This window comes from Emys orbicularis, chromosome 4 (assembly GCF_028017835.1).
Source record: "Emys orbicularis isolate rEmyOrb1 chromosome 4, rEmyOrb1.hap1, whole genome shotgun sequence".
Lineage (NCBI taxonomy): Eukaryota > Metazoa > Chordata > Testudines > Emydidae > Emys > Emys orbicularis.
Window position 1 is genome coordinate 152,520,234 of NC_088686.1, and position 16,421 is coordinate 152,536,654.

Consider the following 16,421-nt stretch of genomic DNA (forward strand, 5'->3'; position numbering starts at 1 on the left):
TTTTGATCCTGAACACCCAGTTCCTGACCCCCAGCCATGTGACACTCCCCCTCCTGTCCCTGCTCTGCCCCAGGAGAGGCTTTTTAACCTTTTGGCACCCAGTGGGCAGACATGCAAAGTACAGAAGGAAACTGAGGCAAACAGGCATCAAAACTAATACAGAAAATTCTCTCTTTGTCCCACCCCCTGAGAGGAAGGGGATGCGTGTCCCTGGGGCCTGCAAGGAGCCGGAGTGCCCCACCCCCTCTCCACGCGGCTACTGACCTACCAGCAAGGGGGAGGAGAACCTTCCATGTCTGCTGTGGGGGGCCGGTCCCCTCCCCCCAACCCCACAGCTCACTGGGGCTGCAGCTGGGCCCAGCTACATGGGGAGGAGCAGCCTGTGCACTGGGGCTGGCAGGGGGCAGGTCAGTCCCAAGTCGCCTGCCCAGGGCCGAGGACGTCCATTCTGGGGGACAGGGAGAAGAGCGGATGCTCCTCCCTGTGTTCGGGCCCAGCAGGGCTCTATGATGGGGTCCTATGGCCGCTCCCCTCCCGCGTGTAGTGCACCATCATCAACACAAGCCCTGGCCTGGCTTTCCAGCTGGCTACTGGCCCTGGAGCAACCGTGCAAGGCCAGCACCTGCCCCCTATCACCACAGGGGAGGTAAGGGGTGGGCCACAGCTGGGACATGTGGTCGGAGCCCAAAGGAGCTTGCACCAAAGCTCTGGCAAGACCAGGCGCAGCTCCTGGAAATGGGACCCCCCCACCACAGCCCCAGCCGAGCAACAAACTGCCTGGGGAAGGGAGTGGGAGAGCGCCCCCTGCTGAGCCCGCAGCACAGGGCACGGGGGCAGCACTGTGAGCGGAGAGCGGCCCCTGCTGAGCCCTCACCCTGGTCTCTTTGGGGCCAGCACTGACTGCCGGGGAGAGCGCCCCCTACTGAGCCTCTGCCCTGCTCCAGGGGATAATGGAGCATGAGCTAGTCTCCTCTACTAGGCCCTGGCTTCCCAAGGGCTGACAGCTGAGCTCCCTGGTGGCTGGTCAATGTGTCCCCTTCTCGGGGGTGGAAGGTCCCTGGGCATGGCTGGGCTGTGTCCCTGTCTCATCCCCTCCCCGAGGGCTACGTGCTGGCAGACCGTGGCTGTCCCCAAGAGCTGTGCGCAGGGCCCTAGGCCATGTCCCCTTCTCCTCCTCTCCCCTCCCCCCATGCTATGTGCTATGTGTGTGTGGCCGTTCCCCAGAGCTGGGCGCAGGATCCTGGGCCGAGGCCAGGGCACTGACTGACTGGGACTGGGTGAACCCAGGCCTCACCATCAGCTGGTAGAACACCCCAGGCAGGATGCGGAAGCCGAGGCGTTGCAGGGTGTGCAGCGAAGACTCGTTGTGGGGCAGCACTCGGGTGTATACAGGGAAGCCGCGGGCATGCAACTGTGCCGCCAGCGTCCCCACCACGGGCCTTGTGTGGTGCTGGCCGCGATGCTCCGGGAGGGTGTAACCGTGCGTCAGGGCAGCCAGCGGGTCGGTGAGGGACCAGGAGATAGGGGTCCCCTCAGGGGCCAGCAGGCAGGCGTTGGGGAAGTGGCGGATCAGGAGGCACAGGTACTGCAGGCTCTGGCTGTTCCCCCCAAAGTTCCAGGTGTCTCTGAGCAGCATGGCGTGGGCGGGGGACACGGGGGCCAGCCTGAGCCCCTTCTCAGGCCTGCAAGACAGGGCAGGGGGGAGAGAGACACAGGACGGGGTGGGGTGAGCACAGAGGGGGTTGACCTGGCAAGGGGAGGATGTCAGCGCGTGGGGGGCAGGGGGACTAGAACCAGCACGAGAAGGGGTAAGTCTAGGGGAGGGGAGCGGGGAGCAACCAAACATGGGAGGTGTGAACATAGGGGGATATTGACCCAGCTTCGGGCTTGGGGTGCAGTGAGCCCGGGGCTGGGAGGGTCGAACTGGTATAAGGGAATGAGCCCGGGGAGCAGAAATTGAGCTGGTATGACATGGCATAGGAGAGGAGCAGTGTCCGGCGGCGCCATCCTCTTCCCAGTTGTGGGGCTGAGATGGGCTGGACAGAAAAATGGAGGGGATGGGGGGTTGCCGAATCTCAAACTGGGGGGCATGGAATGTATCCTGTGGGGGAGGGGTGTGCCACCCAGCTCGGAAGGCAGCGCCATCGCCAGCAGCAGCCGAGACCGACGGGTGGCATGGTATGGCATTGCCATCCTTACTGCTGCGTAACGTTGGGCCTTTGCACTGGGAGGGGAGGCTATGGAAAATTCTGGGGTGGCTATAGCCCCCATATCGCTCCTCCCAGTGTCCCCCATGGAGAGAAGGGAGGCTGGAGGGGGAGTGACCTGGCACAGGGAGAATGGGGGGAGGCTGAGAGAGGATAGACCTGGCGTGGGGGAGAAGGGGGAGCCCTGGGGGGACGGGATCAAGTCAGGCCCTGGCACATGCGGGGAGGGGATCGACACACTCCCGCGGCCTCAGCACAGGGGTTGTCTGACAAGGCCCAGTCCAGCCCCAGCAGAGTCATCGGTGCCAATGGGCCTTGGCTAAGCTCAGCTCCCTGAGATGAAAGCACCAGGGCTCGATGGGCAGCGAACACCCTTCCCGGAGACCTACCCGCTGACAGGAAAGGAGGGACCAGGGGACTCTGTGCTTGGAGCCCCCTCCCCTCAGAGGGGCCGGCTCTGGGGTCAAGGACCCCTGGCTGTCCATCCCAGGATATTGAAGGGTTACAGACTGCCCCTCCCCCTGCTCTCCCCATCCTGGGACCAAAGAGGTTCCTTGGCCAGGCTGGGCTGCCCCTGCCCCCTGGCGAAGCTCTAGGGCTGACTCAGCCCTGCCCCGGAGCAGGATGGGAAATCCTTGGCAGCATGTGCCCAAGGCCTGGGGCTATGTGTGGGGCTGCGGTGATGCCCTCACTCTGCCAGCACCGTTAGCCTGGGGAACTCATTGCCACCAGATCTAGGGCGCAATGGAGGCCTCTGGCCTGGGACCCCGGGGTCCTTCCCTTCCCCCAACCCCGCTCCCCGCTCCAGCTAGCACAGGCTGGTTGTGTACGTTGCCCCATTCTCTCACACACACCCCATATCTGGGGGGCACCTACCGGTACTGGGGCATGGCAGGTGGGTCTGGGTGCAGCAGCGGCCGGTACGGATACGTCTCCATTTCAAGCCCTCTGGCCCTGGCGATGTCCCTGATGGTCTCGTATACCCCGTCCTGCAGCCCTGCAGGGACAGCCGTGCGCTGTCAGCAGGGGCCCCTGAAAGGTGCCCATGGATGTGGGGGGCCCAGCCCGGTGCGGGAGAGCAGCAGGGAGGGGCCATGGGACACTGTGAGCCAGCATGCCCAACTGGGGGTTCCCAAGCTTGGCTCATTCAGGATTCCGGGTCTGGATGGAGAAGGGGCTCAGGTGAGCTCCTCGGGGCTTTTGGCCCGTGGGGGGGAGGGGCCCAGGCAGGCTCCTCGGGGCTATTGGCCTGTGGGGGGGGGGGTTAGGGGCCCAGGCAGGCTCCTCAGGACTATTGGCCTGTGGGAGGGGGAGCGGTCCTGCCCCCCATGTGGCAGGTGCTGGACAGAGCGGGGCTGGAGGGAGTCACCCTGTATCTGGAAGGCCTGGCCCCAGTCCACGGTGCAGCTGTTCTCCAGCAGGGCCCGGCAGGCGCCCTCGTCCCGGTAGAAGGTCGTGTACAAGTTGGTGAAATAATCGCTTGGGTCTCGCGCCACCTGCAGGGGGGACACTGTCTGTGGGTGAGCGCAGCCTCTGCCCTCCCCCCATGACCCTCAGGGACGGCATCGGGGAAGCAGGGCACAGCGAGCCCCAAGTAAGAGTTTGAGGAGGGGGAAGGGATCCTGTGAACGGAGCAGGGAGGGGAACAGGGCAGAGATGGCATCAGGCGGGGGAGGGGAGCGGGGCAGAGATGGCATCAGGCGGGGGAGGGGAGTGGGGGAGTGATGACGTCAGTCGGGGGAGGGGAGCGGGGCAGCGATGGGGTCAGGCGGGGGAGGGAAGCGGGGCAGAGATGGGGTCAGGTGGGGGAGGGGAACGCGGCCGATGGGAGGGGCCCAGCAAAGGCCGCACTTCTCTGCGTGGCCGGGTGAGGACCGTTTTGAACGCTGGCCATGAATCCACCAGCACCTCCTGGCCTGCCGGGTTCCCGCGGTTCACATGCATCACAGCGCCGTAGACCTGCCAAGACACAGGGGTCAGAGTCCGGGGATGTCCCGGATCCCCAGGATCGATGCTGGGCCCCAGCTTTTACTCTGCCCCTTGGAGGAGCCCTCAAAGTGCCACCCCCCAGGGAGCCCCACTCTTCCTGCAGGGCAGGCCACCGCCTCTGAGGTTGAGCCTCTGGGCTCCAGCCCTCCTGCTCCACCCCGCGAGCTCTGCCCGGTGCCTCCCACTGAGCCAGACCCCGGGAGAGACCTGGCCGCTCTTGGAGGCTCCCACACCCCAGCCTGTGTTTGCAGTGACACCCGGCAGCATTGTCAAGCCAGGCTGGTTTATGAATCACGGAGTGGTCTTAGGTCAGCAGAGAGAACTGGGGGTAAAGCAGAGTCCATTGCGGTCAGCCAGGGCCCAGCCAAGCTGGACTGAAAGTCCCTTTCCAAGCTGTCTCCGTCTCCGTCTGACCTCCTTGGCCAGCTCCAGGTGAGAGCCTCCATCTTTGTCCAGCACCCCCCACCTCCCAGTCCTGTGCTCTCGAGCTGGGGTCTCTGCTCAGCCTCCCGGCTGAGAGGCGGGGAAATCCAGGAGTCAGCAGCGCTTGCCTTGTCTCTCTGGCCCCCTTGGGGATCTGGGTTGAGTTCAACAAGTTCCTTAAGGACCCTTTATTCCACCCTCACAGGGAGGTGACACCCACCCCATGTCTCTTAGCCTGCCCTGAGCGTAAACTTAATCCTCACCCTCGCCCCCGCAACTGGGTAGCCATGCAACACATAGGGGGAAACTGAGGCACACATAGTGTTGTAAAAATATTACAGAAAAATCCTACTTTATTTCATCTCTTCACTGGGCAGGGTCACTTAAACTAGTGACTGTCCCGGTGAAGTTCGAACCCCCATATGCTATCCATAGAAGCCACAGCATCTTCCCCATCCCTGTCCTACCAGGCATGGTCAGCATGCTCACAGCTGGCTCGAATCAAATTCACCCTTTCCAATACCCAGCTCAGAGCAGGCTCACATCCACCCTTAGGGCAAGTCTGTTCACTGATAGTAGCAGGGGGAAGGGGGGAGTTTTCATGCAGCCTCAACACCCTTTTGCTCCCCGCCCCAAACCTTTGGGTTTGAAACTGGGATGGGATCCAGCCACTGCATTTCCCCACCCCCATCTGCCAGGGAGTGAGGAGGGTCGTGACCCCCTCTTCCTCCATGTGTCGGCCATCTTGGCTGTACCATGGGGTGTCCTGACCCCTCGGCTGGGGTAGGAAGTGACCCCTTGAGCATTTCGGGGATCAGTGTAGGTGTGTCCCCCTGCGAGGCTGGTCTTAGCCCAGGCATGTCTCTGGGGTGCTGGTGTCCCAGGGTCTGGTGATGCAGGGGGCTCCCCTACGCTGGTTGTCCCAACCCCAGGGCTGTGTGTATGCCAGGAATCCATTTCCCCTCCTGGGGTTAACCTGTTGCCCTCACCCCAGGCCAGGACCCCTCTGCTGGCGATTCCGGGTCTTAACCTTGGCCATGCCTTGCCCGTGTCTGCCCATACTCAGCTGGGGGCTCAGCTCCCACCAGGTTCCGCTCTGACTCTGTTTCCCCAGGGAGAGCAGGCTGTGAGCTGGCTCCCTTGGCCACAGCCCCAGGGAAGTTCTGCCAGAGCCCGTGTGACTCACATGTTCCGTGTGGAGATTGGGGGGGGCGGTTCCCCTGCCCCACTCAAATACAGGGGTCAACTTCCAGCCAGACAGGTGTCCTGAGCTCAACAGCCTTTCCTTAGTGTTATAGGCAAGGGGGGGAAACCCTGCTCCCTGCCGGCCGAGCTATTCGCCTTTTCACTGACACCTCCAGTCTGAACCTCTGGCTCCTGGGGTTCAAACCCTTGCCTGGGGCAGGATCAGGGACTGGATTTTTTCTTAATGTAAGGGGACTGTTGCCCCCTTACTAACATTCAGTGGGGGTGTTTTGGTTGACTAGCTCCCAGCACTAAAAGGGGAAGGGTCGATGGGAAATCAGGAGCCTGAGACTGACAGTCCCCAGGAACAATGGGGAGAGGCCAATGCTCCAGATCAGCCTGATTGACAGGGCGGGCAGGCTTATCAGGGAGTCAGGAGGCCAGGGGAGTCCCGTCCTCCGTATGTGAGCTGGAATTGCCTGAGTCAGACAGAGTGGGGCAGAGCTAAGGAGAGATTACGGGCCTGAGCTAAGCTGCTGGAAGCAGAGCTGCAGCCGTCAGAGTAATGAACCACTCCTGTGTTTTGCAAAGGCTGCCGGGGTCTCTGCCAACACACACCGCAGGGGCCCGGTCCAAGCCTCCCGCAGGCATCTCACTCGGCTGCATTCGCTGCAGGGAGCCACGGAGAGAGATGGGAGGGCTGGTGTCAAAGGCCCAGTGGTGGAGGTCACGGGCCTGCCCCTGTGGAGCTGTGTGCAGCCTCGGGCCCTGGCCCACTACAGGGGTCACTCCCAGGGGACTGGTGACAGGCTGGGGTACAGCACATCCCCTGTGGATCTATAAGAGCCTGCCCGGCCCCTGAACTGCTGCCCCCCGACCTGGAGAAAGGGTCTGCCCCCCAAACTGCTACCCCCTGACCAGGTGGAGGGGCCAGCCCTCCATGTAAGCCCAACCCAGGGGATTGCACCCCACCCCAATATGTGCCCCATCAACCAGGGGACTCTGAGGGACTTTCCCCTGCTCTCTGCCCAGCCCGAGGGTGGGAGCGTTTGGCCCTGTGGGGGCGGGCGAGTCCTGGTCACCGGCAGCGTGTCAGGCAGACCCCTCCGTAGCATCCCCTCCAGCAGCCGCAGCTTGGAGGAACAGCTCAGGATCAGCATCGCTGACCGGGATGGGCCTTCACAGCTTCCAGAGGGACCATGTGAGGGATGCCTGCGGGGACAGGAGACCCATCAGTTCCCTGTGACTGTCTCCCAAGCCCAGAGACAAGCTGCCAGCTCCCAGCCCTGCCAAAATAGCAAACACTGTGTAGACCCCACAAGAGCTCACCAGTCTATGCACAGCCCCCTGTGTGTTCACCAGAGACCTTACATTAACTAACCAGTCTATATGCAGTGCCCTTGCTCACCAGAGACCCTACAAGATCTCACCAGTCTGTGCGCAGCCCCTGTGCTCCCCAGACACCCTACAGTATCTCACCAGTCTGTGCACGGCCCCCGTGCTCACCAGAGACACTACCATAACTCATCAGTCTGTCGGCAGCCCCTGTGCTCCCCAGAGACCCTACAATAACTCACCAATCTGTGCATGGTTCCCACGCTCATCAGAGACCGTACAATAACTCACCCGTCTGTGTACAGCCCCTGTGCTCACCAGATACCCCACAAGAAGAAGGCTGCTGTAAGGCCAAGTGATGCCAGGGCTGTCCGTACAGGGCTGGGGCTCCCACTCACCTGGGGTCACTCTATGCCAGGGGAAGGAGCAGTTCCTGGGTGTCTGTGGAGCTGCAAGGTCCCTGTCTGTCTCTCCTTCAGGGGCTGCTCCAGCCTCTTATCCCCCAGCGAATGAACCATTAACAGAGTCTGTCAGTCCTGGAGCCCAGAGGCGGTGACATCCCTGCAGCTGCATGGCACAGTTGATTGGGATTTTGCTCTGGGCAGAGGTTGAGGGGCCTCCAGAGAAATGCAAGTGCACCCAGAATGGACCAGGGCCAGGGGCAGAGTGAGAGCAGGGGCTGCCTTCCCCCCTTCCCCACCGATGCCCCTCAATCCCGACCTGCAGCCCCCTGCTATGCCGGCCTGGTCTTGGTCACTGTGTGTCCGTGCCGTACCCAGCACAATGGGGTGCCAATGACCCTGAGTGTGAGCGCCCCACAGCAGGAAATGCATTTCCTATAACATACCAGGATTCATCTTGGGCCTTCTCAGCACATTTGAAAGCCCCAGCGTCCTGGAAACAGTACCATGGTGAATAGAGCCACTTTGGGTCAGATCAGCCAGGTGGGGCGAAAAAACCAACAATACCAGGGGATTGGTCCCTGTGACAAAGTGGGAATTTGTTGTAGTATTTTATGACCCCCGTATGTGCCTCAGTTTCCCCTCTGTGTTGCAGTGTTACCCTGGGGGGAGAAAAGGGAGCAAGTTTGCTCTCAGGGCAGGCTACGAGGCATAGGTGGGTGTCACCTCCCTGCCTGGGTGGAGGAGGGAGTCATTAAGGAACTAGTTGAAATTGACCCACATCAACAAAGGGGCCAGAGAGACAAAGCAAGTCCCCATGTTTTATGGACTTCAGGGAAGCTGAGCAAAGACCCCATCACGAGAACAAAGGACTGAAGTGGGAAGGTAGGGGAGTGTGACAGAATGTACCCTTGTGTCCACAGCGTACCCACTGTTGTAATAATCTTTGTACAACCTTGCAAGGTATTATTTGTAAATGTATAATTTGCCGATCAGTATTGCCCTGATAAAATATGTGTGTGGCAACATTGTACGTGAAGTGATAAGATTCCCCTTTATGGTGTTAACACGTGCTCTAACCTGAGGTTGGCAAACAAGCCTGTCTCAACAAAGGAATGGGTGCTCTACTTAATTTGCATTTAAGCAACAAGCAGAGTCATCAAGCAGGAAGGGAAACAAAAGAAACTCCAACAGGGGAGGAAAAAGCAGCAGGAAGCATCCTTCCCTACAGATTCCCTCTCCTGAATCTCAGCTGCAAATGTTTTCCAAGTGTTTCCACCCTCTGTGGAGAAAGAAGTGGTTCAGAACTGTTCAGAAAAGCTGGACGAGCACAAGTCCATGGGGCCGCATGCACTGCAGCTGAGATTGCTAAAGGAGTTGGGAGATGTGATTGCAGAGCCATCGGCCATTATGGGGGGAGGGATAGCTCAGAGGTTTGAGCATTGGTGTGCTAAACCCAGGGTTGTGAGTTCAATCCTTGAGGGGGCCACTTAGGGATCTGGGGCAAAAATCACTACTTGGTTCTGCTAGTGAAGGCAGGGGGCTGGATTCAATGACCTTTCAAGGTCCCTTCCAGCTCTAGGAGATACAATATCTCCATTAATTTATCTTTGAAAACTCATGGAGATTGGGGGAGGTCCCAGATGACTGGAAAAAGGCTAATGTAGTGCCCATCTTTAAAAAAGGGAAGAAGGAGGATTCAGGGAATTACAGGCCATCAGCCTTACTTCAGTCCCTGGAAAAATCATGGAGCAGGTCCTTAAGGAATCAATTTTGAAGCACTTTGAGGAGAAGAAAGTGATCAGGAACAGTCAGCATGGATTCACCAAGGGCAAGTCATGCCTGACTAACCTAATTGCCTTCTATGACGAGATAACGAGCTCTGCAGATGAGGGGAAAGCAGTGGACAGTCTCCCACAGTATTCTTGCCTTCAAGTTAAAGTAGTATGGGCTGGATGAATGGACTATAAGGTGGATAGAAATCTGTCTAGATCATTAGGCTCAACGGGGAGTGATCAATGGCTCCATGTCTAGTTGGCAGACAGTATCAAGCGGAGTGCCCCAAGGGTTGGTCCTGGGGATGGTTTTGTTCAATATCTTCATTAATGATCTGGAGGATGGCGTGGATTGTACTCTCAGCAAGTTTGCAGATGACACTAAACTGGGAGGAATGGTAGATACGCTGGAAGGTAGGGATAGGTTACAGAGGGACCTACACAAATTAGAGGATTGGGCCAAAAGAAATCTAATGAGGTTCAACAAGGACAAGTACAGAGTCCTGCACTTAGGATGGAAGAATCCCATACACTGCTACAGACTAGGGACCGAGTGGCTAGGCAGCAGTTCTGCAGAAAAGGACCTAGGGGCTACAGTGGATGGGAAGCTGGATATGAGTCAACAGTGTGCCCTTGTTGCCAAGAAGGCTAACGGCATTTTGGGCTGTATAAGTATGAGCATGGCCAGCATATTGAGGGATGTGATCGTTGCTGTAGGAAGCACGTGAGGCAGATTTGGTAAACATAGTGTGAAGGGGCTATTCAAGTAATTGGGAGTACTTAACTAAAAATGGACTTTGAGAGACGCCAATCCTCATCTGACCTTTCCTGGGAATGTTCAAACTAACATGTAAACAATGGTGTCGGCCTGCAAAAAGCTGAATCATTCATAGACAGGTGACTTGCCCAGGTGGCTAGAGACCCCATTCTGTGGCTGTGATGTGGCACAAGAGAAAGACTATATAAGGCCCTGGAAGCCCCTCCATTTTGTCTTCAGCTGGCTCAAGAGGTAGCCTCTCCACCCCAAAGAGATGCCTGAAAGAAACTGGGAAAAAATGACAGTAACTATGGGGCTGGGAGTGACTGTTGGACCCAGACTAGGAAGGAGTCTAGTCTGTCAAAGAAGCTTATTGGAACATCTCTGAGGGTGAGATTTACCTGCATTTAGTTTCCTACTGCATTAGGCTTGGATCTCTGTGCTTTGTTTTATTTTGCTAGGTAACTTACTTCGTTCTGTCTGTTATTGCTTGGAATCACTTAAATCCTACTTTCTGTATTTAATAAAATCACTTTTTACTTATTAAGTAATCCAGAGCAAGTAATTAATTCCTGGGGAGCAAACAGCTGTGCATATCTTTCTATCAGTGTGATAGAGGGCAGACAATTTATGAGTTTACCCTGTATAAGCTTTATACAGAGTAAAACGGATTCATTTGGAGTTTGGATCCCATGGGGAACTGGGTGTCTGGGTGCTAGAGACAGGAACACTTCTTAAGCTCTTTTCAGTTAAGTCTGCAGCTTTGGGGCACGTGGTTCAGACCCTGGGTTTGTGTTGGAGCAGACTGGCATGTCTGGCTCAACAAGACAGGATTCTGGAGTCCCAAGCTGGCAGGGAAAATGGGCTCAGAGGTAGTCTCAGCACATCAGGTGGCAGTCCCAAGGGCGTCTCTGAGACTGAACCCGTCACAGTTCATCTAGGATTGCCAGCCCTCAAGGAATTAACGATTAATCTTTTATGTCATGTGATGAAACTTCCAGGAATACGTCCAACCACAACTGGCAAATCTAGGCACAGCTCTGAAAGATTGCTCGAGTTTCTAGTCCAAGTTTAATATTAAATTCTCGTTTCAGTGTTGTTTGCGCTCCCAATCTCCATTTTGAATTCCAGGTGGTGCCAGCAACCTGCCATTACTGGCTACATGCGGCTGCCTGCAGCTTGCAATACATTCTGCTTTGGGTAATAAATTGGAAATCCCTCCCATTCCTAGATTAATAACAGATGTGCCGCCAGAAACTGACCAGGCTCAGGGGCGACCTCTGCCTCTTGTGTTTCTGATGCTGGTTCCGCGGTGGGCAGCCCCTGGGGGGGGGGGGCATCAGAAAACCCCTCCGAGTAGAGACCCAGGATGTGCTGCAGCTGCTCCGGCAGCAAAGCTGCCTTGGAGACCACAGTGAGCCCGAGAATCACTTTGGCCGCCTCATCCAGCGCTTGCTGTCTCCCCACTGGCCCTGTGCTTGGTTCAGGGGTGAGAAGGTCGCTGTCCAGGCTGGCGCGGCTGTTGTGAAGCGCTGGGGGTGCAGCACAGCCAGTAGTGTAGCTAGTGGGGTGCAGGGGAAGCAGCCGCTTCCCCTCAGCACATTTCCCAAAAGCGGTGCCTGCTGGGCCGACGCTGGGGGCAGCACGGCCGGAGGAGCCATGGGTGGGGGGGCAGGCGCGGCCGGAGGAGCGAGGGGGCCGGCTCCTCGGCCATCGCGCCCCACACGGCCCCAACATCGCCGCAGGTGCAGCCACCTCTTGCGGCGGCTCAGGGCTCGGCAGCCAAGCGCTCCCCGCCCCAAGCCGGAGCCGGAGCCGGAGCCGGGATCTGCCCGCAGCGCGGGGCTGGGATCGGCCGGGGACAGGCGGCGGCGCAGGACAGAAGGTGAGCGGCGGGGGTCTGGTGCCTTGCACTAGGGGGTCCCTTCCGGGCAAGGGGCTCCCCGGGGCCGGGGCCGGGCCCGCAGGGCAGGGGCGCAGGCCGCACTGTCTGGATGGGGGGCCCTGGCGCGGCGCAGGAGTCTGGAGCCCAGGGCGGGGGGGACAGGACCCCGCAGGTGGGGCCGGGCGGCGCAGCTCGGCGGGGGACACCTGCAGAGCGGGCTGGGCAGGAGAGACTCTCCCGGGACCGCGGGGGGATGGGGGTATCCACACCCCCGGGAAGCCCGCAGGAGTCCTGAGCCGAGCCCCGGGGTTAATCTGGGGGGGAAATGGGAGGAGCCAAGGGGGAGCATGGCCAGAGGTGGAGCCAAGGGGGGGGTTGCCTTTTTTATGTTTGCTCCCCCTACACTTAGACCCTGGCTACTCCACTGAGCACAGCACCCAGCACCTGGTCAAACTCCTCGTAAAAAGGGGCAAGCTCCGAGCGGGGTGGTTCCCATCCCTGGCTTTCTGGCATCTGCTCCCTGCGATGATCACCGGTCTCCACTTGGCCCAGACAGTAAACAAAGTGCTGCCTCCAGGGATGTTCAGGATTTTCAATATTGATTGAGTTAGCTCTGAGACCCACCTCGCCTCAAGTGACATGTCTCCCTTCAACAGTTGTTCAACCCAGTATTCTACATAGCTTGTAAACTGTTTCCCGTACAAACATCTTGCAATAACCATAATGGTCAGCGAGCTTGAAATCTAGTTCTTAGCTCTTGGCAGACCATTGTGACACACTGTACCCCAATGTTCACCACTTTTACAAGACTATGATAAATTTTGTACAAAGTATGCGTTGTGAGGTATCATAGGAAAACTCATAATTTGCTGATAATTATTGTCACGGTAAAATATGTGTGGCAACATTGTAGGTAAAGTTATAAGATTCTGCTGTATGATGTTTGTGACGTTATCTGATTAAAATATGACCATATAGATCATTGTTGCAACCACTGTTACATATTTGCAACAAATCTTGTACAAAATGTGGCATGTAAGATGTCTATGAAAAGGTTATGATTTGCTGAATATGATTATGCTATCTGTATGCACGTATCATTTTGTATTTGAAGTTATGAGTATTGGCTCTATACCTGGATTTCAACTGTTTCCTCCTGGGGTAACACCCACAAGGTATTTAGCCTGCACATCCTGGAGGGACTATTCAAATTAAGGTTTCAGAGTAGCAGCCGTGTTAGTCTGTATCCGCAAAAAGAACAGGAGTCCTTGTGGCACCTTAGAGACTAACAAATTTATTTGAGCATAAGCTTTCGTGGGCTACAGTCCACGTCATCAGATGCATAGAATGGAACATAGAGTAAGAAAATATATATACATACAGAGAACATGAAAAAGTGGAAGTAGCCATACCAACTGTAAGAGGCTAATTAATTAAGATGAGCTATTATCAGCAGGAGAAAAAAAAACTTTTGTAATGATTATCAAGATGGCCCATTTTAGACAGTTGACAAGACGGTGTGAGGATACTTAACATGGGGAAATAGATTCAGTATGTGTAATGACCCATATTAAGTGGCTCATCAAGAAACACTTAACTGACAATGGACCATGGGAGACCATGTACACTGAATGGACTGTCCTGCAAAGGTGCTGTCTGGGGTATAGGTAATGATTTCCTGCTGTGACTAAGCAAAATTATGCCTGGACACGTGACTTGCCCATGTGATCCCAAACCCCATCTTTTACCTGTAATTTTCTACTAGCTGTGCTGAGGGCTTTGTTTGAAACAATGGGTTTCCCTCCACATGGCAGAAGCTATAAAAGGCCCTGGAAACACCTCCATTTTGCCTCTTTCCAGCTCAAACCTCTGGACTAAGGACTTGTACTAATGGAACATTCTAACCAAGGGACTGAGGTCCTTCCAATGATTTGGAAGTAACCAGAGACTTATCAAGCCAGCAGTTTATTCCATCACTGCTACAAGCCTGAACCAAGAACTTTGCAGTTATTGTACTTATTTGATTCCTTGAACCAATTTTAACTCTCACCTTTTTCTTTCTTTCTTTGAATATACCTTTAGATTTCAGATACTAAAGGACTGGCAACACTGTGATTTTTGAGTAAGATCTGAGTTGTATATTGACCTGGGCATGGTCCTTTGGATCAGAAGAACCTGTTATTAGATTAAATTGGCTTTAAAGAACCACTCATCTATAAGTCTAGTGTTTTTGGTGGCGATACAAGGACTGGAATGCTTAAGGAAACTGCTGTTCTGACTGCTTGTTAGCCAGTGTGGTGAAATAGCAATTTACTTTTGTTGCTGGTTTGGTATATCTCATGAGAGAATAGCCACCAGCTTTGGGGCATATCAGCTCTATTTTTCAGCAGTTGGTCCTGAATTTGGTATTCTCAGTTGTGACCCACGAAGGCTCAGTTACCATGTTGCTAAGGCATATTTCAAATCTGGGGAAGCAGCCCAAATCAGTTCCTCAGAGCAAACAGGGAAATTGACATGTCAGTCAGGTGTCAACAAAATCAACTGGACTATATCACTTAGTTAAGCAGCCATTCTTTGACAGGAAGAAGGATGTGAGCGAGAAATTTACATCTTGGCAAACAGACTCGCTGTTGCCTGAACCCCAGCTAGAGGTGATTCTCAAAGAGGAGCTAAAGTTGTAAAAATGAGGAACAGATGTCCCAAATCACCTCTCTCTCTCTCCTCATCTCTACTCATGGCATCAATAACGTTTGAAAGACAAAGGAAGCATCAATGAACTGGGGGAGTCGTCCTGGCTGAAAGAATCCAGCCAGACAGTCGTGAATACACGGCGAGAGAAATCCATTTGCTTTAAGTTCACTTAGCTTGTAAAGTTAGGTATTAGTTTGCATTGTATCTTTTATTTCTTTGTAACCGATTCTGACTTTTATGCCTCATTACTTGTAATCACTTAAAATCTCTCTCTCTCTCTCTCTCTCTCTGTGTGTAGTTAATAAACTTGTTTTGTTGTTTTATCTAAGCCAGTGTGTTTGGATTGAAGTGTTTGGGACCCTCCACTTGAGATAAGATTTGTGCATGTCATTTTCTAGTAATGAAATGATGGACTTTCTATGAGCTTGTATTGTCCAGAAGGAGAGAGCTGGGCAATACAAAACGCATATTTCTGGAGACAAGTCTAGGACTGGGAATTTGCTAGTGTCACTCTGCAATATAATTCAGGAGTGGCTGGCTAGAAGCACTCATATATTCAGCTGGGAGTGATTTTGCATGCGAGAAGCCGTGTGTGAACAGGCCAGGAGTGGCTGCTCTCACAATGAAGCAATGTAAAAGGCTCCCCAAATTGGAGAGCTGAGGGGACACAGCTGTCCATCGGTCCAGATTGTACCCTGAGGAATGTACCAATCACACACGACCCCATCAGTGTAATAGTGAGAAAATGGTTGTTGGACATGTAACGTACCTGCCTGGGCGTGTTTGGGCACATCTGTGTCCTGTCGCCTCCTGACATTGACGCCCTAGGCCTAGCCACTGGCTATTCCGAATGCATCTGCTCTGGGCCCTCTTGCCTGGATAGCGCGTCTGCCCCCGTGACATGTTGAGTCTCCATCTCATGCCTTTGGAGGGCTGTACTCCAGCGTACCAACCAAGAGTTGGTGCCTTTGGTTCTGTGTAGCCACGCTAAAGGGGGGCAGTCAGTCAGTACCCAGCGCCTCCGGTTGAACAGGTAGGATCTTAGCTGTCGGACAACCCACAGTTGCCGAGCATTCATGTTCTATAACGACGTCATTCCATTCACTTGGAGTCCATTTTCTGCTCAGAAAGGGATGGGATGCTGCTCGGTGCCCTCCCCTGCTGGCATCATCAGCGCTCCCAAACCTGTGTTGGATGTGTCAGTGCACAATTCACTGGCCAGAGTCCGGCTTCGCCTTTCCTGACAGAATTTGTTTTACATCTTCAATGCCCCATCCTGCACTTTGACACCTTTACACTTAGACCTGCACCTTTGAGGCTCTTCGGCACCATTCCCAGGTGATCCTTATGCTCTGGCAAGGAATTGCTGAAGACTGCAATATCCTCAATGTAGACACGAGCAAAGTCCTGTCACCCAGCCACTTGATTCGCAAGCCTTTGAAAGGTGGATCCTGCACTCATTAGCCCAAATGGTAACACTTTAAGCTCAGAAAGTCCCAAATTGGTTAGGAAGGCAGATTTTTTTCTGTTTATCACTATCCTAAGGCGATGTGCCCGTATCTCTTTGCTAAATCCTGGCTGTTCGGGTCTCTGTCGGAGCCCCACCTCGTCCTGCACTGTGATTCAAGGTCTCTTGATTGAGATAACCCACCACATCTGTAGCCACCCTCTGGCAAGGGTATTCTTTGTTACGTGCCTACAGGGTCTGGTCTATGCTCCAGCCTGTAACCAGTCCCCTGGGAGCAACCCCTTTGGCATATGTGCTGAGCCACA

At 55.2% G+C, this 16,421-nt stretch overlaps 1 protein-coding gene across 1 annotated transcript; it reads right to left on the reverse strand.

Annotated features, from left to right (window-relative positions):
* Positions 1 to 1,192: 1,192 nt before the first annotated feature.
* On the reverse strand, positions 1,193 to 15,569 carry LOC135878780 (glycine N-acyltransferase-like protein 3). The gene is made up of 6 exons (XM_065404528.1): positions 15,418 to 15,569; positions 6,887 to 7,016; positions 4,059 to 4,166; positions 3,577 to 3,703; positions 3,084 to 3,204; positions 1,193 to 1,682 (listed from the first exon to the last, which is right to left on the reverse strand). Exons 1-6 carry the CDS (start codon positions 15,567 to 15,569, stop codon positions 1,193 to 1,195), a joined length of 1,128 nt encoding a protein of 375 aa, XP_065260600.1.
* Positions 15,570 to 16,421: the final 852 nt, after the last annotated feature.